The sequence below is a fragment of the Podarcis pityusensis genome, assembly GCF_964106645.2.
Source record: "Podarcis pityusensis genome assembly, chromosome: 5".
Lineage (NCBI taxonomy): Eukaryota > Metazoa > Chordata > Lepidosauria > Squamata > Lacertidae > Podarcis > Podarcis pityusensis.
This window is the reverse complement of record NC_138032.1, coordinates 83,646,172-83,664,673: the sequence shown is the minus strand read 5'-3', so window position 1 is coordinate 83,664,673 and position 18,502 is coordinate 83,646,172. Positions and strand designations below refer to the sequence as shown.

At 41.1% G+C, this 18,502-nt stretch overlaps 1 protein-coding gene across 15 annotated transcripts in view; it reads right to left on the bottom strand.

Moving 5' to 3' along the window:
* Nucleotides 1–18,502, bottom strand: part of KCNMA1 (potassium calcium-activated channel subfamily M alpha 1) — a 561,760-nt gene that overhangs the window by 138,570 nt on the left and 404,688 nt on the right. For 10 of the 15 annotated variants that reach the window (XM_081007630.1, XM_081007632.1, XM_081007631.1 and 7 more), the window contains exons 16-17: nt 11,077–11,145; nt 7,197–7,208 (exon numbers count right to left, since the gene is read on the bottom strand). In XM_081007630.1, coding sequence (XP_080863756.1) covers nt 7,197–7,208; nt 11,077–11,145 — 81 coding nt within the window. The remainder of the gene's footprint in view (nt 1–7,196; nt 7,209–11,076; nt 11,146–18,502) is intronic. The other 5 variants (XM_081007636.1, XM_081007638.1, XM_081007639.1 and 2 more) reach the window with 1 other exon arrangement.

The following is an 18,502-nucleotide window of genomic DNA, read 5'->3' as shown; positions in this document are numbered from 1 at the left end:
CTGTGACACTTTTGTGTTCCTAGAATAGCTGGTTCCCTTCAATAACTCCACTTCATCCATTTTAAGGAAAGTCTGTGAAACTTGCCCTATCAATAAACTGGACCATCTAAGCTATTTAGGACTCTATCCTTTGTTTGTGGCAAAGCCTCAGATTTTTCCAAGTAGTGTGAGAAGAGTGTTAATTCTTTTGCTTTGTCTGTGTTAGGTGAGAGGATAGTCGACATCCATGCAATACAACTTGGCAGAAAACCATGTTTTTAAAGGGATGAAGCTGATAGGACAGTTAAAGCACATACATATGAACACATGGCACAAACAGTGCAGGTCACAAAGGGTACAGTTTCCTGGCATTGTCCTGTCAGAGTTGTTGTCCCCCACCCTCAAGAAATACTGATATAAATTGTATACTTGGAAAACCTTGAAGTATATGGAAGAGATTCCGTAGCACATTGGATCACTAGAAATAATTGGAGGTATCTAACTAGACAGTTCCACCAATGCAAGGACTTTTAGCTGTGAAATGGAGCCTTCCCACCTCCTCCTTTCCCTGCATGCCCCCACCTCCATCTTAAATCTGCTCTGGAGTGTTGTTGGAGTGGAAATCCAGAACATATTTGGGAGGGACGGCGGAGTTTCATTGTGCAGCTAAAAGTCATTGTGCCAGGAGAACTGATACCACCCAAAGTTGGGAAGCAGAGATTTAGTTTCGTATGTACTGCTATATCTGCAGTATCCAGTATCTGCACTGTCTTTTCTCTTTTCTAACCAGGACCAAACTGACTAATATAATTGACAAGGGAGGGAAGCACAGCCATCCAGCCTCTTCTCCTTCACTGATCAATACATGCAAGAGAAAGCCGTGAAGGATGACATCATTGCTTCAGTCACATGCCAATCATATCAGTGCACTTGCACTAATTGGTCAGAATCCTGGAAGACAGGAAGAGGTTTAACTTCTTACAAAACAAATGAGTAGAATTAGAGTTGCCACTCAATTTCACCTGAAGCAAACATCAAATTTGGAAGTTCCCACTCGGGCAAAACATCCAAGAAATTTTGGGGGGACCAAAAGAGATTTTTACTTTATTTTGCTACTTATTTTTTACTATTTAAATAAGACAAGCAAAATGCCCCAGGTGGTTTTTCCACAAAGGAGAGGTCCTTTGTACTCAAACAGAAAACGTGAGTGCAGGTTGTTATATAAGCTTGTCTGTCACTTAGCAGTACTGGATATCCTGGTGGAGCTGGTAAAAAAACAAAAGTTGATTTAACTCAGGGATAGAGTTTGCCAAAAGTGAAATTCCAGAATGACTTTTGGAGGCTCTTGCCCAAGGTATTTCAAAGGAAGAATGAATTTTAAATGCAGCTAGAGAACTTTCTCTAGGAAAAGGCATTAAGCACAGTAGGAATGTCTCCAGCAGGTTTTTCCTGATAGCCTCACATTTAAAAGAGCTACAGATCCTTTTAAAAAAGAAAAACATCTGAAAATTCAGGGGAAGGAGTCTTGAATATCCATAGTGAGTTATGGCCCCACATGCAGACCTCTGCTATATTCAAGTATATGAGTGATTAACATTGACTACATTTGAATAAGTATTCATGAAGGGAGATGTTGTTGGGGTTTTTTAAAAAGTCTATTGGAGATGATAAACTTATGTTGGATCCAAAGCGATACTAAAGTAGCTTACAAGGAGAGTTGACACTCAGTATATCTATTGTATTTTGAAAGCAAAGCTGGATGTGGAATTCTAAAATATGGGACTGAAGTTGAGAAATATCAATTCTTGATATTTTCACAATACACAGGCATGTCTTGAGCCAGAAAAAAGCTAATATATCAATTTAGACAATTCTAGGCAGATATTAAAGCTCTCTAAAGAATCTTGCTATAAACCACAAATTTCTTAGGTATCATATTTTGGCAGATTCTTTTCAGTTTACAAAGCCTGAGAATTCTTACCAAAGTGAGGCTTACTAAGGGCCTGCCTGATCCTTACTATTCCTGGCTTATCTGATCTCGTCTAATATGCACTGGATTATGGAGAAAGCTAGAGAGTTCCAGAAAAACATCTACTTCTGCTTCATTGACTACACAAAAGCCTTTGTGTCGACCACAGCAAACTATGGCAAGTTCTTAAAGAAATGGGAGTGCCTGATCACCTCATCTGTCTCCTGAGAAATCTCTATGTGGGACAAGAAGCTACAGTTAGAACTGGATATGGAACAACTGATTGGTTCAAAATTGGGAAAGGAGTACAACAAGGCTGTATATTGTCTCCCTGCTTATTTAACTTATATGCAGAATTCATCGTGCGAAAGGTTGGACTGGATGAATCCCAAATCAGAATTAAGAAATATCAACAACCTCAGATAGGCAGATGACACATCCTTGACGGCAGAAAGTGAGGGGGAATTAAATAACCTTTTAATGAGGGTGAAAAAGGAGAGCACAAAATATGGTCTGAAGCTCAACAAAAAAACTAAGATCATGGCCACTGGTCCCATCACCTCCTGGCAAATAGAAGGGGATGAAATGGAAGCAGTGAGAGATTTTACTTTCTTGGGCTCCATGATCACTGCAGATGGTAACAGCAGTCACAAAATTAAAAGATGCCTGCTTCTTGGGAGAAAAGCAATGACAAACCTAGACAGCATCTTAAAAAGCAGAGACATCACCTTGCCAACAAAGGTCTGTATGGTTAAAGCTATGGTTTTCTGTGATGTATGGAAGTGAGAGCTGGACCATAAAGAAGGGTGATCGCCGAAGAATTTATGCTTTTGAATTATGGTGCTGGAGGAGACTCTTGAGAGTCCCACGGCTGCAAGAAGATCAACCTATCCATTCTGAAGGAAATCAGCCCTGAGTGCTCACTGGAAGGACAGATCCTGAAGCTGAGGCTCCAATACTTTGGCCAACTCAGGAGAAGAGAAGACTCTCTGGAAAAGACCCTGATGTTGGGAAAGATGGAGGGCACAAGGAGAAGGGGACGGCGGAGGACGAGATGGTTGGACAGTGTTCTCAAAGCTACCAACAAGAGTTTGACCAAACTGCGGGAGGCAGTGGAAGACAGGAGTGCCTGGCGTGCTCTGGTCCATGGGGTCACGAAGAGTCGGACACGACTAAACAACAACAATATGGAGAGGTTATCAATGGCTCTCCAAGAGAAAAGAAGAACCCTTATTCCAGATAAGATTGCATGGTTCGTTGGGGGTTCTGCGGGTCCAGATTAGGGTGTTCGCCCTGTTTTGGTTGGAGTTTGCACTTTCCTTTAAGAATCAGCTTCATAGTTTGGAGGTCTGGAGAATCATGAGTCTGTTAGCATGGTTGGATACTCAGGAGGCATTAATGGCCATAAGTATTTTTACCAGCTTAAATTTGTTCACCAACAGGTCTAAGCATGGTTATTTATGTTCTAATAGCATCCAGGTTATATTACTGTAACATGCTCTATGAAAGCCCACTTTTGAGAAATAAATATTAATAATAATAATAAATTTATGCCCTTCCCATCTGACTGGGTTGTCCCAGCCACTCAGGGTGGCTTCCAACAAATATAAAAGCGTAATAAAATATCAAACATTAAAAACTTCCTTATACAGGACTCCCTTCATATGTCTTCTAAACGTTGTATAATTATTTATCTCCTTGAAATCTGATTGGAGGGTGTTCCACAAGGTAGGCACCACGATAGCAAAGGCTGCCTGGTTCCCTGTAACTTCACTTCTCACAGTGAGCTAGATATGTGTCCAGCCTGAACAATGGGAGTGGACACGCTCCTTCAGGTATACAGGGCTGAGGCTCTTGTACATCTGACAGGAGGGCACTCAGAAGTGCTCCGATACATCAACTGGACTGGAGCATTTTGTCCGAGCAAAGTGTAAAGCCCATATTACTTTGGTGTTATATCATCTCCACTAGTTGCCATTTTTTTGCTGAGCCTAATTCAAAGCGTTAGTCAGAATCTTTAAGACTTTAAATGGTCTGGGACAGAGATACCCACTTATATGTACCTAGCCAAATACTTAGGTCAACCTTGGAGGCCCTTCTCTCCATTCTTCTACCATGCTGTAAGCAATTATAATGAACAGGCTTTTTCAGTCACCTTGTCAGACTTGTGGAACATCCTCATCTGCTTGCCCCATTGTCGCTGGGCCTTCTTTTTTAGAACATTTGGCAGAAGGTGTGTTCTAGAAGGTGTGGCCCACTAACATCTGACAGGCATGACGTTGGTTACCCCTGGACTAAAGCAACTGTATCTATGTGTAATCAGAAGAAGTGCCCATTTTGTCTACTGAGATTTATTGCCAATTATGTGTGTATAAGCCTTAGAAAGTGTGATCCTATGCATGCCTTCTCAGACATAAGCCCTGATTAGCTCAATTGAACATACTACCAGGTCTGTTGCATAGAATTTATGCCTAAGTGTACTATATACTGGAAGTGGGCAGGAACTGATCGAGAACTTGGAAAATGTTAAATACTGAAACATCTGCTCAGTCTTTACATCAGACTATTCAAATTTGAAACTATATATTAGGTTCTAAATCTGCTGCTGACAAATGCAGCTTCCCATGAAATATAAAACCACCAATATCAATTTGGCACCAAAGAGCAGGAAAGCTAAGAGCGTGTAGCCCTGAATAGTGCCAGGACAAGAGACCACAGGGAGTCCCAAGTAAGTTTCTCAAGTTTTCTAGAGCAAGATCATATGTATCATTAAAAAAAAAGAGTGTTGGGGAAAGCAATTCCTGCCAAACTTCTGGATATCACACAGCTAGTAGTAGTAGTAGTAGTAGTGGTAGTAGTAGTAGTAAATATATTTGCATCAAGAGTTGGCATCTCCAGCTAAAGACCAACTCCGGGCTCCATGTCAGTAGAAATTGTCTAGTACGCCCAAATGCACACCAAGACGCACAATTCCTATGTGCATATATTCTGAGCTCTTGTATAGAACAACGAGCAAACTTTTGATGGGATGGGTAACCAAAAAAAAAAAAAAAAGTACAAGTAACTTCCATTATAAGGTAGATGTGCTGTACCATTCCCCAGGCAATTTAAGATCACAACAAAATATATTATTCACCATCATATTGCAATTGCTGTATTTAATTTAATAGACATGGGGTGTTCTTGATTAGGTTTATCACAAAGTCAAAACACAGCTGCTATTGGTTGTCTTTTTAAATATTTGTTGGTCCGTGGGCTGTGCCTATTGGTCCATGATAAGGCCTGCTTGTAATGTGGCAAACAGCTCCTTAAACTGTGGTCCTTAAAGCAATTAGGAATTATAGGTGTGCTTTTGTTTTCGTTTTTACCCTTACCCTCACGGTTTTTTGCAGAACAGTGTGGGAGGCATGCACACACATCTCTTTGGGGAGCTGTGTGTCTCCCACCTACTGCTTCTTTCTTTGGGGCTTCTCTGACTAATTTTAATACAGATTCCACATCTTTATATATACATGGGGGGGGGAATTCACTGTAGACACTGTAGAGAATGCAGACAACAAGGCAGCTCCATAAAATTACAGAATACGGAAGCTCCATTAACACCAAAGCAGACAATCGCAAGAGTTGCTCCCAGGGAGTTAAAGTCCTTGCTAAGAATGTCAACTGCCAATAGACTACATCACCTGCTCCTTTAGCAAGAATGTGTTTCAAGTAAAACGGTGTCGAACACAATGTGGTCTCAAACATTCAAATTGTTCATGGTCATTAATTGGGTTAGCCACATAATGTGAACAAATGAACGTTAAGGCAGCACGAAGCTGTTCTATTCTGGGAGCAAGTCGGTGCACTTTTTAAACCACACACACTTTTCTCACACTGCCAAGCATGCCTTTACCACGAGGTTAACATTACTGGTAAACAAGAAGCCATATTAAGAGGTGCAACAACTGCAGATCCTTGAAGATGCCAAGTGTTGCAGTAACTTCTCTGCAGTTGGATCATATGAATAATGCCAAACTGACAGGAAGCCACCTCTCTTTTTCGCATATCTACTCCAAATCCACAGGATATAAGAACTAAAAAGAAAGAGTGTTACAAACTACACAGAATGATGTAACGAAAACAGGAGCAGGAGGGAGAGGAAGGGAAGAAGGAGGAGGAAGAACTAAGGTTGGGGTATGCAGTGCATGAAGCAATGAAAATATGTCAAGGTTGAGGAGGTCCCAGTGGACACCCTCGGAAGTGCAGGCTAGTGAAGCAATAGAGAAGTAAAAGGGATTTGGTAGTTCATGCCTTACTTATTTCAGATCCAAAATAGCAGGATGGCATGTAAGCTCGAGATGGGGCACTGAATACCGGCCCACAAAAGTAGTATGCAAAACATGCCAGTGCAAAGTGTGGAGAAATTAGCCAACTCATTCACAGGTCCCAGTAAATGGCCTCTCCCATGTTGGTATGAATATGAACATGTAGGACAAAGAGCCAACCACTGTGCATGGATAAAACAAAATAGTTGTTTCTCTGTGTGACGCCGTGTTCTCAATTAACTCGACTGAATGTTATACATCCCAAACTTTAAAATGTAAACGAAAAGAAAAATCAACACATTTGTACTTTGTTAATGGAAGGTGAAACTTTAGGACATGGAAATAATACTGTGTGTACAACAGGGATGCTGAAGGAGGACTCAAGGGATCTCTCAGCAAAGGTGTGAATACGACAAAGACAATGGGGCAGTGCAGAGGTTAATAGACAGGGAGCAGACACTGTGGCAACATAAGGGAAGTACATAAAACAGGGGGTGGGGAGAGTACGGAACAGGAGAGGCAGTTCTCCTACTGTAATAATCTTAGGCACCTCTGGCATCTTAATATAGAAGCCTGGAATCAAAATTTCATTTGTATATATACCCACATGTGTGCATGTATATATATAGATATAGATATAGGTATATTGCTGCAAAGAAGTTAATGCGAGAGTCACAAGTACCAACAAAGAAACAAACTGTTGCTATAAAGTTCTCTCTCCTCTTTAAAACTGTGGGGGGGCTCATATATAGAGATACATATATATATATATGTATGCACACTTGGATGTGTATATACATATATTTACGTGTATATATATATGGAGAGAAAGATAGACAAAGGTGTTATCTTCCTGTACTCTTGGCAAGGGGTTAGTCCTGAAGTTAGGAGGAGTGAAGGTAGGGCTGAGGTTGGAAGGAAAGGTAACGAAGAGGGCATACCGCTTTCGGCTTCTGCAAACGACAAGAAAAAAAAATGCAAATCAAACACTTTGGTAAGAAATCAACTGACACCAAAACAAAGGCAAAAAAACCCTTTTATTTCAAGTCCTCCACAGGCTGCAACATGTTTTGCACTTCTTTTTTCAATGAAAAAAAGGTTTTTCTGCTGAGAATGAGGACAAAATGGAGAGACAGGGAGAAAGTTCAACGGAGGAGTAAACATGGGGTGTATGAGAGAAGGGTGTTGATTCTCTTTCCATTCTGACTTTCTTTTGCAAAAAAAGAGGAAAAGTGTGTTGCGGGAGGAGACACTGTCAAAGTTGTATTTGAGGAAGGAAACCATGTTTTTAGTAGGGTACTGAAATATCTAGTTGCTTGATTAACTTTCCCTCTGCAGGGCTCTTAGATTAGGTGTTTCAGTTCTGCATTGGGTTACAAATGATGGTGCCCTTGAGCCTCAAGGAAGACAAGAAGCCAACTGAACCCATCCACTTGGGAAGCTCAGCAGTGTGGGTCCAGGTGACCTAAACTGAAGAGTCACCTGGAAGCCCCCTTTTCAATCAAATACTAACACTCATCCCTAAATGTATACTCCTGCAATCAAGTTCCACTGAATTTAGCTTGTGAGATACCAGAAGGTGACACACTCTGGTCCAGAAGCACAATACTAGTGACTGTGGTGGGATTGGGAGCAGGAGGAGAATCAATATGTATACCACAGATAATGATTCTATTATTATTACTCAGCTGATAAATGTTAGGGTATGCCAAGGCATTGGTCACCAGAGAGCTGGTTTAATGGTTCACACAACTGGCCATAATTATTGTTGGCATTTCCTAGGCTACTAACTAGAATGGGAAAAGAAGCTTCGCCATGGGTTGGGAATGCCTGCTGCTGCAGCCACCTCCAATGTATGTTTTGGGAACTTTGGGGCAGGAGAAAGTGGGGGTACAGCCTGCTCCTTTCAGGCTGTGCCATCCTCAGTTCCATTCACCCGAACTCAGGATGCTCACCTATGCAAGAATTCCCTGCTAAAATTCTCACAATACTCCCTTAAAAACAAGCTTAAAAGGTCAATGACATGCCCAAATCCTTGGGTGTACCTTCAGGTAGCTCTTTGTACCCTAGCCTTAATTTCTAAGAGGATGCTCTTGATATATATATATTTTGTCTTTTGTGATGAAAGATTTGTTCCAGTTTCCTTTGAAAATCATGAAAACCACTCTGGTTAACTCAAGAGATTGCCCAGTGTGCTACTAAAGAAAGGATGTGGGAAATGTACATTTGATGCACATGTTAGTAAATGGCAACAAAGGAAATTACTGTGAATATTCAGAGCAGGAATTATTGAATGATGTGCGAAGTAATGTATGACATCAATTGTTGAGAATGTGGTATTGGATATTGTAGCAGCTGGGGTGGTAGGGCAGAGGCATCGTCCTGCCACCAGCATCACAGCAGCTTACCTGGACAGGACAGGAGCAAAGCTGTGCAGGTTCTCCAGCAGAAGCATCAGATTGACTCTGCTAGTGCACCCACACAGCACCAACTTCATCACCGCATTGTGCAGGAAAGCTGCAGCAATGCCATTATTGGGAGGGAAGCCACAGTCAACTCGACTACTAATGAACAACTCTGTTCAAAATCAAGCATAGACTTTATGTTTGCAAATACATCGTGGGGCTTCTCAATGGCAATATTTATTTTGAAACTGGAACAACTTTCAAGTTTGTGAATTTCTGAAAATGGGATCCCTTTGAAATAAACAGAGATTAGTATTTGACAACATAAAACAAACATCTGGGATCACATACACCCTTTCTACATATCACTTGTCGGCAGAGTGTTACAGGAGATACGTAGGACCAAACGTGCATGTTTTTGCTCCCAACATTAGTATAACAAAGAGTGCTGAATCTGTGTTTTCGGAGAGTACTTAGGTCACCAAAAAGCAAAACTGATAAGACACCAAGTAGGAGATCAATAATTTTTTTGGGGGGGGGGTGTTGTCCCTTTAAAATGCCAAGGAAGTGTGACAAATTTTGGAACGTTCCTTTCCAATGAATGACTGGCCTAGGTTCACCCCGAACCTAGGAGAGGTTGGTGCACAGGTGAAATAACAAAGAGCGCAATAAATTTCCACTGTAAAACCTTATCAGAAAGCAGAGTTTAGTTCAACTGGTAAGCTGTCTTTATCAGACCTAATCAGGGCTATTTAGAAAACTGATCTCCCTTACTTTGCACTCATCTTTAGCTTTATGAATGTTTGAAAGGTCACCTTCCATTCATATTCACTTCCAACAAGTGCGGCAAACACCTTCTCATAGTTTCAGTCCTGTTCTTTCCTTTCTTCTGTGTTGCCCTCATCTTTATTTGTTTACATTGCTGTAAGCAACGTGGAAACCCATGATTTTGCCAATCCCAACACTACACCAGACATGATTATACCTCATTCTTTTGTATACAATATATTGTGGGTCAAGACAGGTGAGCTTTCCATAGCATTCCCCCCCCCCCAGCTTAACTAGGAAATTATTCAAATTCCAAGGGGGATAATTTTTCCTGGGGCTTGGGGTGTGTGGAAATGCTGCAGTTGTCCATGTGGGGACAGCTTTTGGTTACCACCCTCTGATTTCACCCCTGCAACTCTTAAAACTGGCCCTGTGAAAGGTAGTGGAGCAGCCTAGCTCCATTATGTATTTATTCAAGCATTCTATTTGTATGCCTCTTCTTCACATAAATGTGCCCACAGTGGCAGGGGGGACAACTTTTAAGAGGTGTGTGCAGCCTTTGGAGACCAACACACCCATAATCCTTGTCTGGTAAAGGCTTTGCTTAGGCTGTAAACAGCATTTGCCAGTCAGGAAAGCTGGCAATTCTTCTCTCATCTGGATATCAGTTCAAGCAGAGAAAGGGGTCTTAAAAGCTTGCCTCTCATTTGAGGTGGGCTTCTATAAGCCCTTGATGTTCTTCTCTGAGCCTGGCTTGGAAGAAACTCATTGGCATCTACAGTCCCCCCCGGACAGTGGGATTGAAAAGCCTTATGGGCAAGTAAGGCAAGAGGACTGCGAAGGTGAAGATGGAAAAAACGAAGCTGAGCCAATGGAACAAATGATCACTGGATAGCATTAAGAAACAAATGTTTGGCAAGGTCCCCCTCGGCCTCAATAATCTGTTTAACTGTGTCGGAAGAGACACTTTCAAAGTGAATTATGCAATAGTTAGCATGGAGCTACATGTAATCTTTACAAGAAATTATTTTCACTGATAACTATACACACATCTATAGTAGCTGTGTATTTACAAGGACTAATCGGAACCATCTGTAGAATTAGTTCAAAGAAAAGAACCTTTTGCAATACTGATAAACACTGACAAACACCGCAAACCAAAACAAAAAAACAAAGTTGATGCAATTATATGTACGATTGCATCGAGATTGGGGTTCTTTTTTGCAGCATTTTATGCAGGGGTAGAAAAATTGATCCCTCCAGATGTTGTGGATTACAGCATGGCCAATGGTGAGGGATGATGGGAACTGTAGTTCAGTAACATCTGAAGGGTGCTATGTTGCTACCCTTGGTTCCTAAATATGCAGTGCATTTGGGGCGGGGGAAAAGAGAGAGAGAGAGAGCGCGTTTAGCAACAGAAATTAAAACACTGTTCCTTTCAACCATCCTCATGGGAGTCTCAGTCAGAAGAGAGATGGTGCAGCCATTTGGTTGGGTTATGTGAGCTGGTGCAGCGATGCCACAATGAGTGAGATTTGGAATGTTTCCATAGGTATAAAGATCCATTCAAGGGAAGGAAGGAAGAAATATAAGCGGGCCAAGTTATCAAAGGTGCCTTAGGAAAATGGTTTTGTCGACAATGACTTACCTGCTTTCCCGTTGTTCCGACTTGTACTCTATGGCTATCATTAAGAGCTTTAGCTTCGCAAACACCAGCCTGCCAGAAGGAAGGAAGAAAACAGGTCACCCTATCATGGGTAAAAATGAACACTTCTTCATTACAAACGTTACCAAGACACGATTTCAGTTGGAAGTAAAAGGTGACAGCACTGTTGAGGCTAAACCTGTGTTGGGTAAGCAAAACAGCGTTGTGCCAAACACTAAGCTGTCAGTGCATGTTTTTTCCAAGGGAAGATTATTCCACATGGCCGATACAAGCACAATTTAGTTCAGGGGTAGCCAACTTGGTTCCTTTAGATGAGACTGTACTTCAGCTCCTGCTAGTCCCAGTCAGTGGTGAGGGATGATGGAAGCTTTAGTCATCTGGAGGCATCCCCTGGAGAGTGCCATATTGGTTACCCTTGCTTTACATAATGCATAAGCAAGAATCTTTATGTTGTTTCAAGCCCACTGATTATATATATATGAGACCAACCATTTTCTAAGCAGCCAGTTTTAGAAAACAATGTTTCAAAGTTAGGGGAACACAATGAAGGGGGGTTACATAAATGAAAAAAGCCCGTTTTTTTACACCCTCTTCCGCAGCTTACTGTCCTAATGGCAGCTGCAATAGGGACCTTCTTGAAGGTAGGAACCAACAATAGCAAACATTAATTCTAATAAATGCTTTTCACCATGTAAGTACTATGGGAAGATTCACAAAAAGTAAAAAAAGACGAAGACATTACTCTTTCCTATTTTTTGAAATGCTAACATTTTATTAATGACAGCAGTATGAACACAGAGGACCAACTGTTTCCACCTACCTAGAGAGAAATAAATTATTCTAATTTATTATTCTATTTTGGGGGGCTATTGAACTTACCACTCACATAAAATAGATTTGAAACATTCTGTATACCTACTTCACTAAAATATGAATGTATCATTCCCCACCCCAACACCTGCTATTATCATGGAACACAGAGATATAAACACGGACTGGTATTGGTATTTTGGAAACTTCAATGCATATAGAAAATAAAAGGTTACTAGAAAAAGAAAAGGCTAGTCACCCCTTTCCACCTACAGTGCACAGATTAGGAAAACTGTGAAAAGGAAACAACACACAGGCCATTCCTGCCACCACAATAGCATTAAAACTCCACTTTAGCATGTGGTAGTAGACAGAGGTTTCCATAAAAAACACCACCACACACCTTTCACTAATTTGTCACCAAAGGGGAAAATATCCAAAGTGATGAAATGTCACGAACTGGCAGGACGTTAGAGAGGAGGAAGAGGATCCTGGCAAGGGGCGTAGCACACAAGCTGAGGATAGGGAAGCAGAAGTTGGTGTAGGAAGTACTCACAGAGTAACAGGCGATGGCGAGGGGATGGGGGTCAGGGCACAGGAACCTGAGCAGCAGGACCCATCACCAGAGCCAGAGGGGCCCCTGGCTCCATGAAAAACGGCAGGCTCTGATGCATAGGAAGCAGCAGAAGGGACACTTTGGGAGGCTGAGGCAGGCAAGGGCCCATAGCCCAGCTCACTAGCTGGCCAGGTGGGGTTCATTAACTCTGGGAGGAGGTGTGTGATTCCTCAAGCCTGAGTAGGCTCAGAACAGGTGAGGGTCAAATGCCTCATCAAGTTCAGGTGCTACAATCAAAAAAGGGAAGCAAAACTGAAGTGCTGGGGTTTTTTGGGGGGAGGGGGACTATGTTTGTGCAGGACTGACCTTCAGCTACCCTGACCCCTGGGCCAGCTGACCTTTGTGGTCCCTTCCAATCCTATGAACCTACAAAATATTAATTTACAGCACATGGATATTAGTGCAATTAAGTAAGAATCCCCCACTTTTTACACTTGGTGGTTAGAATTAAGGATAGGTGCTGGTGTATAAATGGATCAATACCTTTCAGATGCCACTGGGGGCAGGGAAGATATTGGAACTAGGGAGAGAATTTTCAATCAACCAATTAGAACAGGGGTGGTGGACTGAATTTGGGCCTTGAAACAATTTTTCAAATTGTACTATCAAAATTTTAATCAATGATTCCTTGCACTCACTTTTAATAATTCCTGAGTTGTGCCACCCCAAATGGTGAATTGCTACCAGTTGTGTTGAGTAAGTGTGTTGTTGTTTTTTGACACGATCTATATGTCAGTAGTTGGGAAATAGAATGATGTCCCACAGAATGATGACACATCTCAACAGAGAGAGTTCTCAGACGATGGAACTGCATGATCTGGGGTATTATAATACATATTTTGTGGTGCAGGGTCAAATAAACCATTTAGGCTATTCACACAGCTTTTTGTTGAATAAGGAACTGAGAACCAACTTCAGCATCATTTATTCATTTTTTAAAGACAATGATGACTTCATGGTTACCACCTATATTCCAACTACTGAGGTACAGATCTTGTAAAATAAAAGAAGAAGAAGAATCACAGTCAACCTCATTAAGCACACTTGGAACCCATTTTGGTCCTGGCTCATGTTCCCTAAGGAAAGGAAAATAATGTTTCCAAGTTGTAAGAAATAAAAAATATTTCACATTGCAATGTTAAACATTTCTTTTTAATTTTGTGTTTAATATCAACATGAAACTGCTCTGAGAAACTGTCTGGAGATTTGGTGAGAAGTGCTATCGGTAAGCTCTGTTCTGTTACTCCTTTTCTCCCCTGTTTCTCCTTTTCAATGGAGCCAGATGAGGCAAAAGAAGCGCTCAACAGATGCTTCACATCACGATATCGGTGAATGAATTAAAACTCAAGCCAGGCATGATGGAGATGTTTGTTGTGGGAGGCCCAGTTGGTATGGGATTTGGCAGTTCCCCTTATTGGGACATTACACCCCCCCCAAAAAAAAAACCACAGACAGAGCATGTGGTCTGGGTATGCTGCAAGTCCCAGCACTTATCTTGGGTTCACAGGTAGAGACAGTAGCCAACAAGTGCCTTTTCCTAGAGTAAATTGTTTTTTCAATTATGACAACCCATACAGGAAGTTAGTAAGAGTAACTTTGAAGCTCATGAACTTTAATGAACTCTATATTCTACTAGGAGAAAATTCAATTGGTTCAAAATAGCCAGGGGTTAGTAACAGGTCTTTTTCTTGCCAATTCTACCCCCACCCAGTACAATTTTAAAAAGTGCTGGTATTAGGAATGGGTGATTGCCTTTCTACTAATCGCAAAAGATCTCGGAGTTTTCATGGCGTTCTGTTTGAACATTTAAATAATTACTGTGAAGTGGCTACCACTGCTATCTCCTCCTCCTCTGCTTGCCTTAAGATAAAATATGAACCTTACAAGGGAGGTGGAGGAAGCGACAGCAGTGGAAGCGGGCTTTCCCAAAGGCACATGGAACACAATATTTTCCCACCACAGACTCAGATTTGACTGCAAATCCCAGGATTACTAGTGGGGAAATTTAGTCCGTGTGCCATTTATTGTAGGAACAGGTGCACGTATAGACATATGTGACCTCAGTGGGAATAATGTCTATGGCAGAACCCAGTGACACCTCTCATTTCTTCTCTCTCTCTCTCTCTCTCTCTCTGCATTGTGAAAGGGTTAGGAGGAAGCACTGGCAGAGGCAACAGTAGCAGGTAAAACCCTCATTGGTTCTGCTTCCTTCATTGCTAATGCTAACTAAAAGTCAGTGTGACTACCCAAGAGACTGCTGAACCCTTCTGCATGCATGCATGTGTGCATGCACACACACACACACACACACACACACACACACACACAGTAAAACTCTCTGGACACCCTCTGCCAATGCCAAAATGCTAATATGATTTGATTGGCAGGGGAAAGGAGCAGGTTCCTTCCAATTCTATGATTCCATGAGTTTGGCTTTCTACATTAATTTTTGCTCCAACTCAGACCCAATTTGCATGGTGGAAAACTGGCTGTGGCCATGCAACATTTTCATGGGTTATGAAAAAATCTAGTTTTGCAATACTGCAACTCTATATCTGTAGGTAGACAGGCATTCATTCAGCTGAGCCCCGGTTGATTTCACCTCAAACAGATTGCAGGTAGGCAGCATGTGTGGCCCTGTGAAGCAGGCCTTTATTAGGAACCTAAATAATTGGAAATCACTGAAGCCCCAGGATGGTTCTGTGAAGAAGAACTGATAAGCAAAAGACTTGCAGCAAGTAGCAAATCGTTTATCTGTATCGTTTTGCCTTCTTAGTAGCCAGCCGAATGACCTCTCTGATTCTGTGTGGCAGCAACCTTTTATCAGATGCGCCAAACCATCAACAAAAACAAGTGATTCCGGCTCCCATTCCTAACCACCACTCAGAGCAGGAAACCGAAAGGGGTAAAATAATAATCAGACCTCCTTCTATTCACTGCCCTCTCAATTCCTAGAAGATACCATAGATATCCCACTTGACTAAGTAAATGAAATATAATTAAGCTTTATAAATTGGAAGTAATTAATTTCAGCATGAGGTTGATGGAGAAGAACAAGGCTTGAACAACAGGGACAATGTGATGGTCCTCAGTCTAAGACAGCTCTGAATAGGCACACTTTTTATTCCTTTATCTTGAGCTTCCTGAAGGCATTTACTATCCAGCCCCCTAGGAAAAAATATCTGCTTTATCCCAAATGATCAATGTTACATGATGCAACAGTGCCCTCAGAAATGCTGGTTTTCTATGGCCAGGAAGAACCAGCTGCACAAGATCTACCAGTAGTATGTGTTACCAGTAGTATGTGTTAAAAGGATCTAGGGGTCTTAATTGACCATAAGCTTAGCATGAGTCAACAGTGTGATGCAGAGTAAAAAAAAAAAAGCTAATGTTATTCTAGGCTGCATAACAGAAGTATAGCATCCCGATCAAGGGAAGTAATAGTACTAATTTCTCTGTTCTCTCTTGGTCAGAGCACACCTGGAATACTGTGTCCAGTTCTGGCCACCACAATACTGGTGGATACTGAAAAAGCTGGAATGTGTGCAGAGAAGGGCAACCAAGATTATCAAGGGTCTGGAAATCAAGCCATATGAGGAATGGTTGAGGGAGTTGCGTGTGTTTAGCCTGCAAAAGAGGAGACGTGAGCTGGGCGACATCAGCTTTTCAACATTGTGATGTATTACCAGCCAAACATTGTGATATAGGAATACACTGTGATGCTGGAAAGTAGAGGGAGGAACAAGCTGCTTCAGTCCATGTCCCTAAATAAAGTTCACAAAGCGAAGAGAAAAACTACAGTATTTTAATCACTTTCATGTTTGGCCAACTCAAACCTCTGAACTTCCCCCCACTTCTTTTTCACTTGGAGTTGCTCTGATCTTTTCTTTACATGTTGGCCCTGATCTTTTCTTTGCTCATCTTTTTTTTAAGGTTGAGACTTGTGAAAAGCCTTCTGAGAACTGTGCTAGCTTAATCAGAACCCTTCCTTTCGAATTCCTCAGACTTTTTGCCTAAGAAACACACACACACATTTTGCTTTGCATTTCTCTTCAGGAAACATTTTGGGTGGCAATTTAAGAACCGGATTATCAATCCCTATAAAAGAGCAATATCCATTACAAACTGTTTTAAAGCACAAAAGGCTATTTAAAGTGCTCCATCTCTGTATATTATATCAAAACAGCTGATTATAGGTGTGCTGCCATGTGACTAAACAATAGGTACAAGCAATTTATGTTTGTTTTCAAGAACCAAGTACAAGCACATTTTAATGTATTCTATGTTATCATGAAACAAAACACAAATTCCTTGCTGTAATGAAAATATTCATGCTCCAAGCTTGGTGATATACAACACCACATCCTAATTGCCGCTGAGCTTTAATTAACCCGAAGTGAGGAATCATGTTATCATTAAAATGTTGGTTAAGTTTGAGTTACTGCCTCTCTTTAATTTAAATCAGAAAATAGATAATTAAGTTTCCAGATAATCAAATACTTCAGGAGCGTGCCAATGTTTTGGGGGTGCTCCTAAAATTCATTAAAGGCCTCTTTCTTTATCGATTATTCTACCTTAGCACTTGGTACAAATGATAGCCGTAGACTGAACACAGGCATAGCGTAGGCATGTTTTCAAGAACCATATGGAAACACAGCTGCCTTGACAATGAAAAATGCTTTGAGCTTTTGCTCCCAGTGGGTTTGCTTCACATGAACCATGCCCACTGGGGCATGATTAGCTGCACTGCAAAATGTTGCAAGAATCGTTTGAGATTTTATGTTTAGCAGGTGACATTTTCGGTTCAGATTCATATGAAGCCACGGGGACTGCTCACCACGTTAATAAGCCAAGCACCAAGCACCAAGCTTTGCAAACTACTGCAAACTCTGCTAATGGTGAGCACAGAAACTCACAAATCAGTTTTATACACTGGCAGGGGTGATTAGAAAAAGGATGAGTAGGAAAGCATCTTATGTATTTCTATACCTCACATCTTCATGCCCCTTCATAAGGATGCAAGAATCAGGCCTCTGAAATGATGCTACATGGAAATGAAGTTAACATGCAACTCAAAGAGTCCAAAATCCCCCCCTTAAAAAAAGAGTAAAATTATAATCCTCATATAATTGCTGAGATTCACTTGATTATGTGATGAGAATTTAAATATATGGTATAAATTAAGGTTACCAGTCATTCCCGTTTCCCGGGGACAGTTCCTGGATTTACAAATCAGTCCCCATACAAAATCCATTGAAGTTGAAAAGTGTCCCCGGATTCATTGAAAAAAATCTGGTAACCTTATTATGTATAAATTAGATTTTTATGTGATAATCTGTATCTCATAGTGAAATAGTTACTAATACAGGAATTAAACACCTCTTTTTAAAAAAATAAAATATGGCCAAATCATCAGAAATGGAAATGTATTTGAAACATCTTACTAATTTTGAAAAAACAAAAACACAGAGCAGTTTTATGTGGAAATAAAAATGTTGTATCCAAAGTTTGTCACAGTCTGTGTAGGTTGAAGGCTAAATAGAATGAAGACTTGCAGTGTGAAAGAGATAGTGCTTTATTTAATTGCAAGTAAGAACATGATTTGAGCTACATATTCAAACTATGTTAGCACTAGCATAGCTAAAATCAGCATGCTATGATCAAACAGCTCAAGCCTAGAAACTATGTGTGGCCCTGCTATTACTACAGCCAGACAGAGTCAACCCTGACTGCTTATGATCAATAAATAGCATGCAGGAAGAGAATGGAAAACAGTTGTCCAACAGTTGTCCAACTAAGGGTTATTCAGCCAGCCACTATTGTGGACCTGATCCATTACTGATTCGCTGTTCAATTCGCTATTTCCTTGGGTTCTAGCCTCAATTTCTCTCCATGAAAATCTGATCGCTTAAAATATGCACCTCTACCTATTTCCGTGCGCTGCTTTGATTTGCCAGAAGTGGCTTAGTCATGCTGGCCACA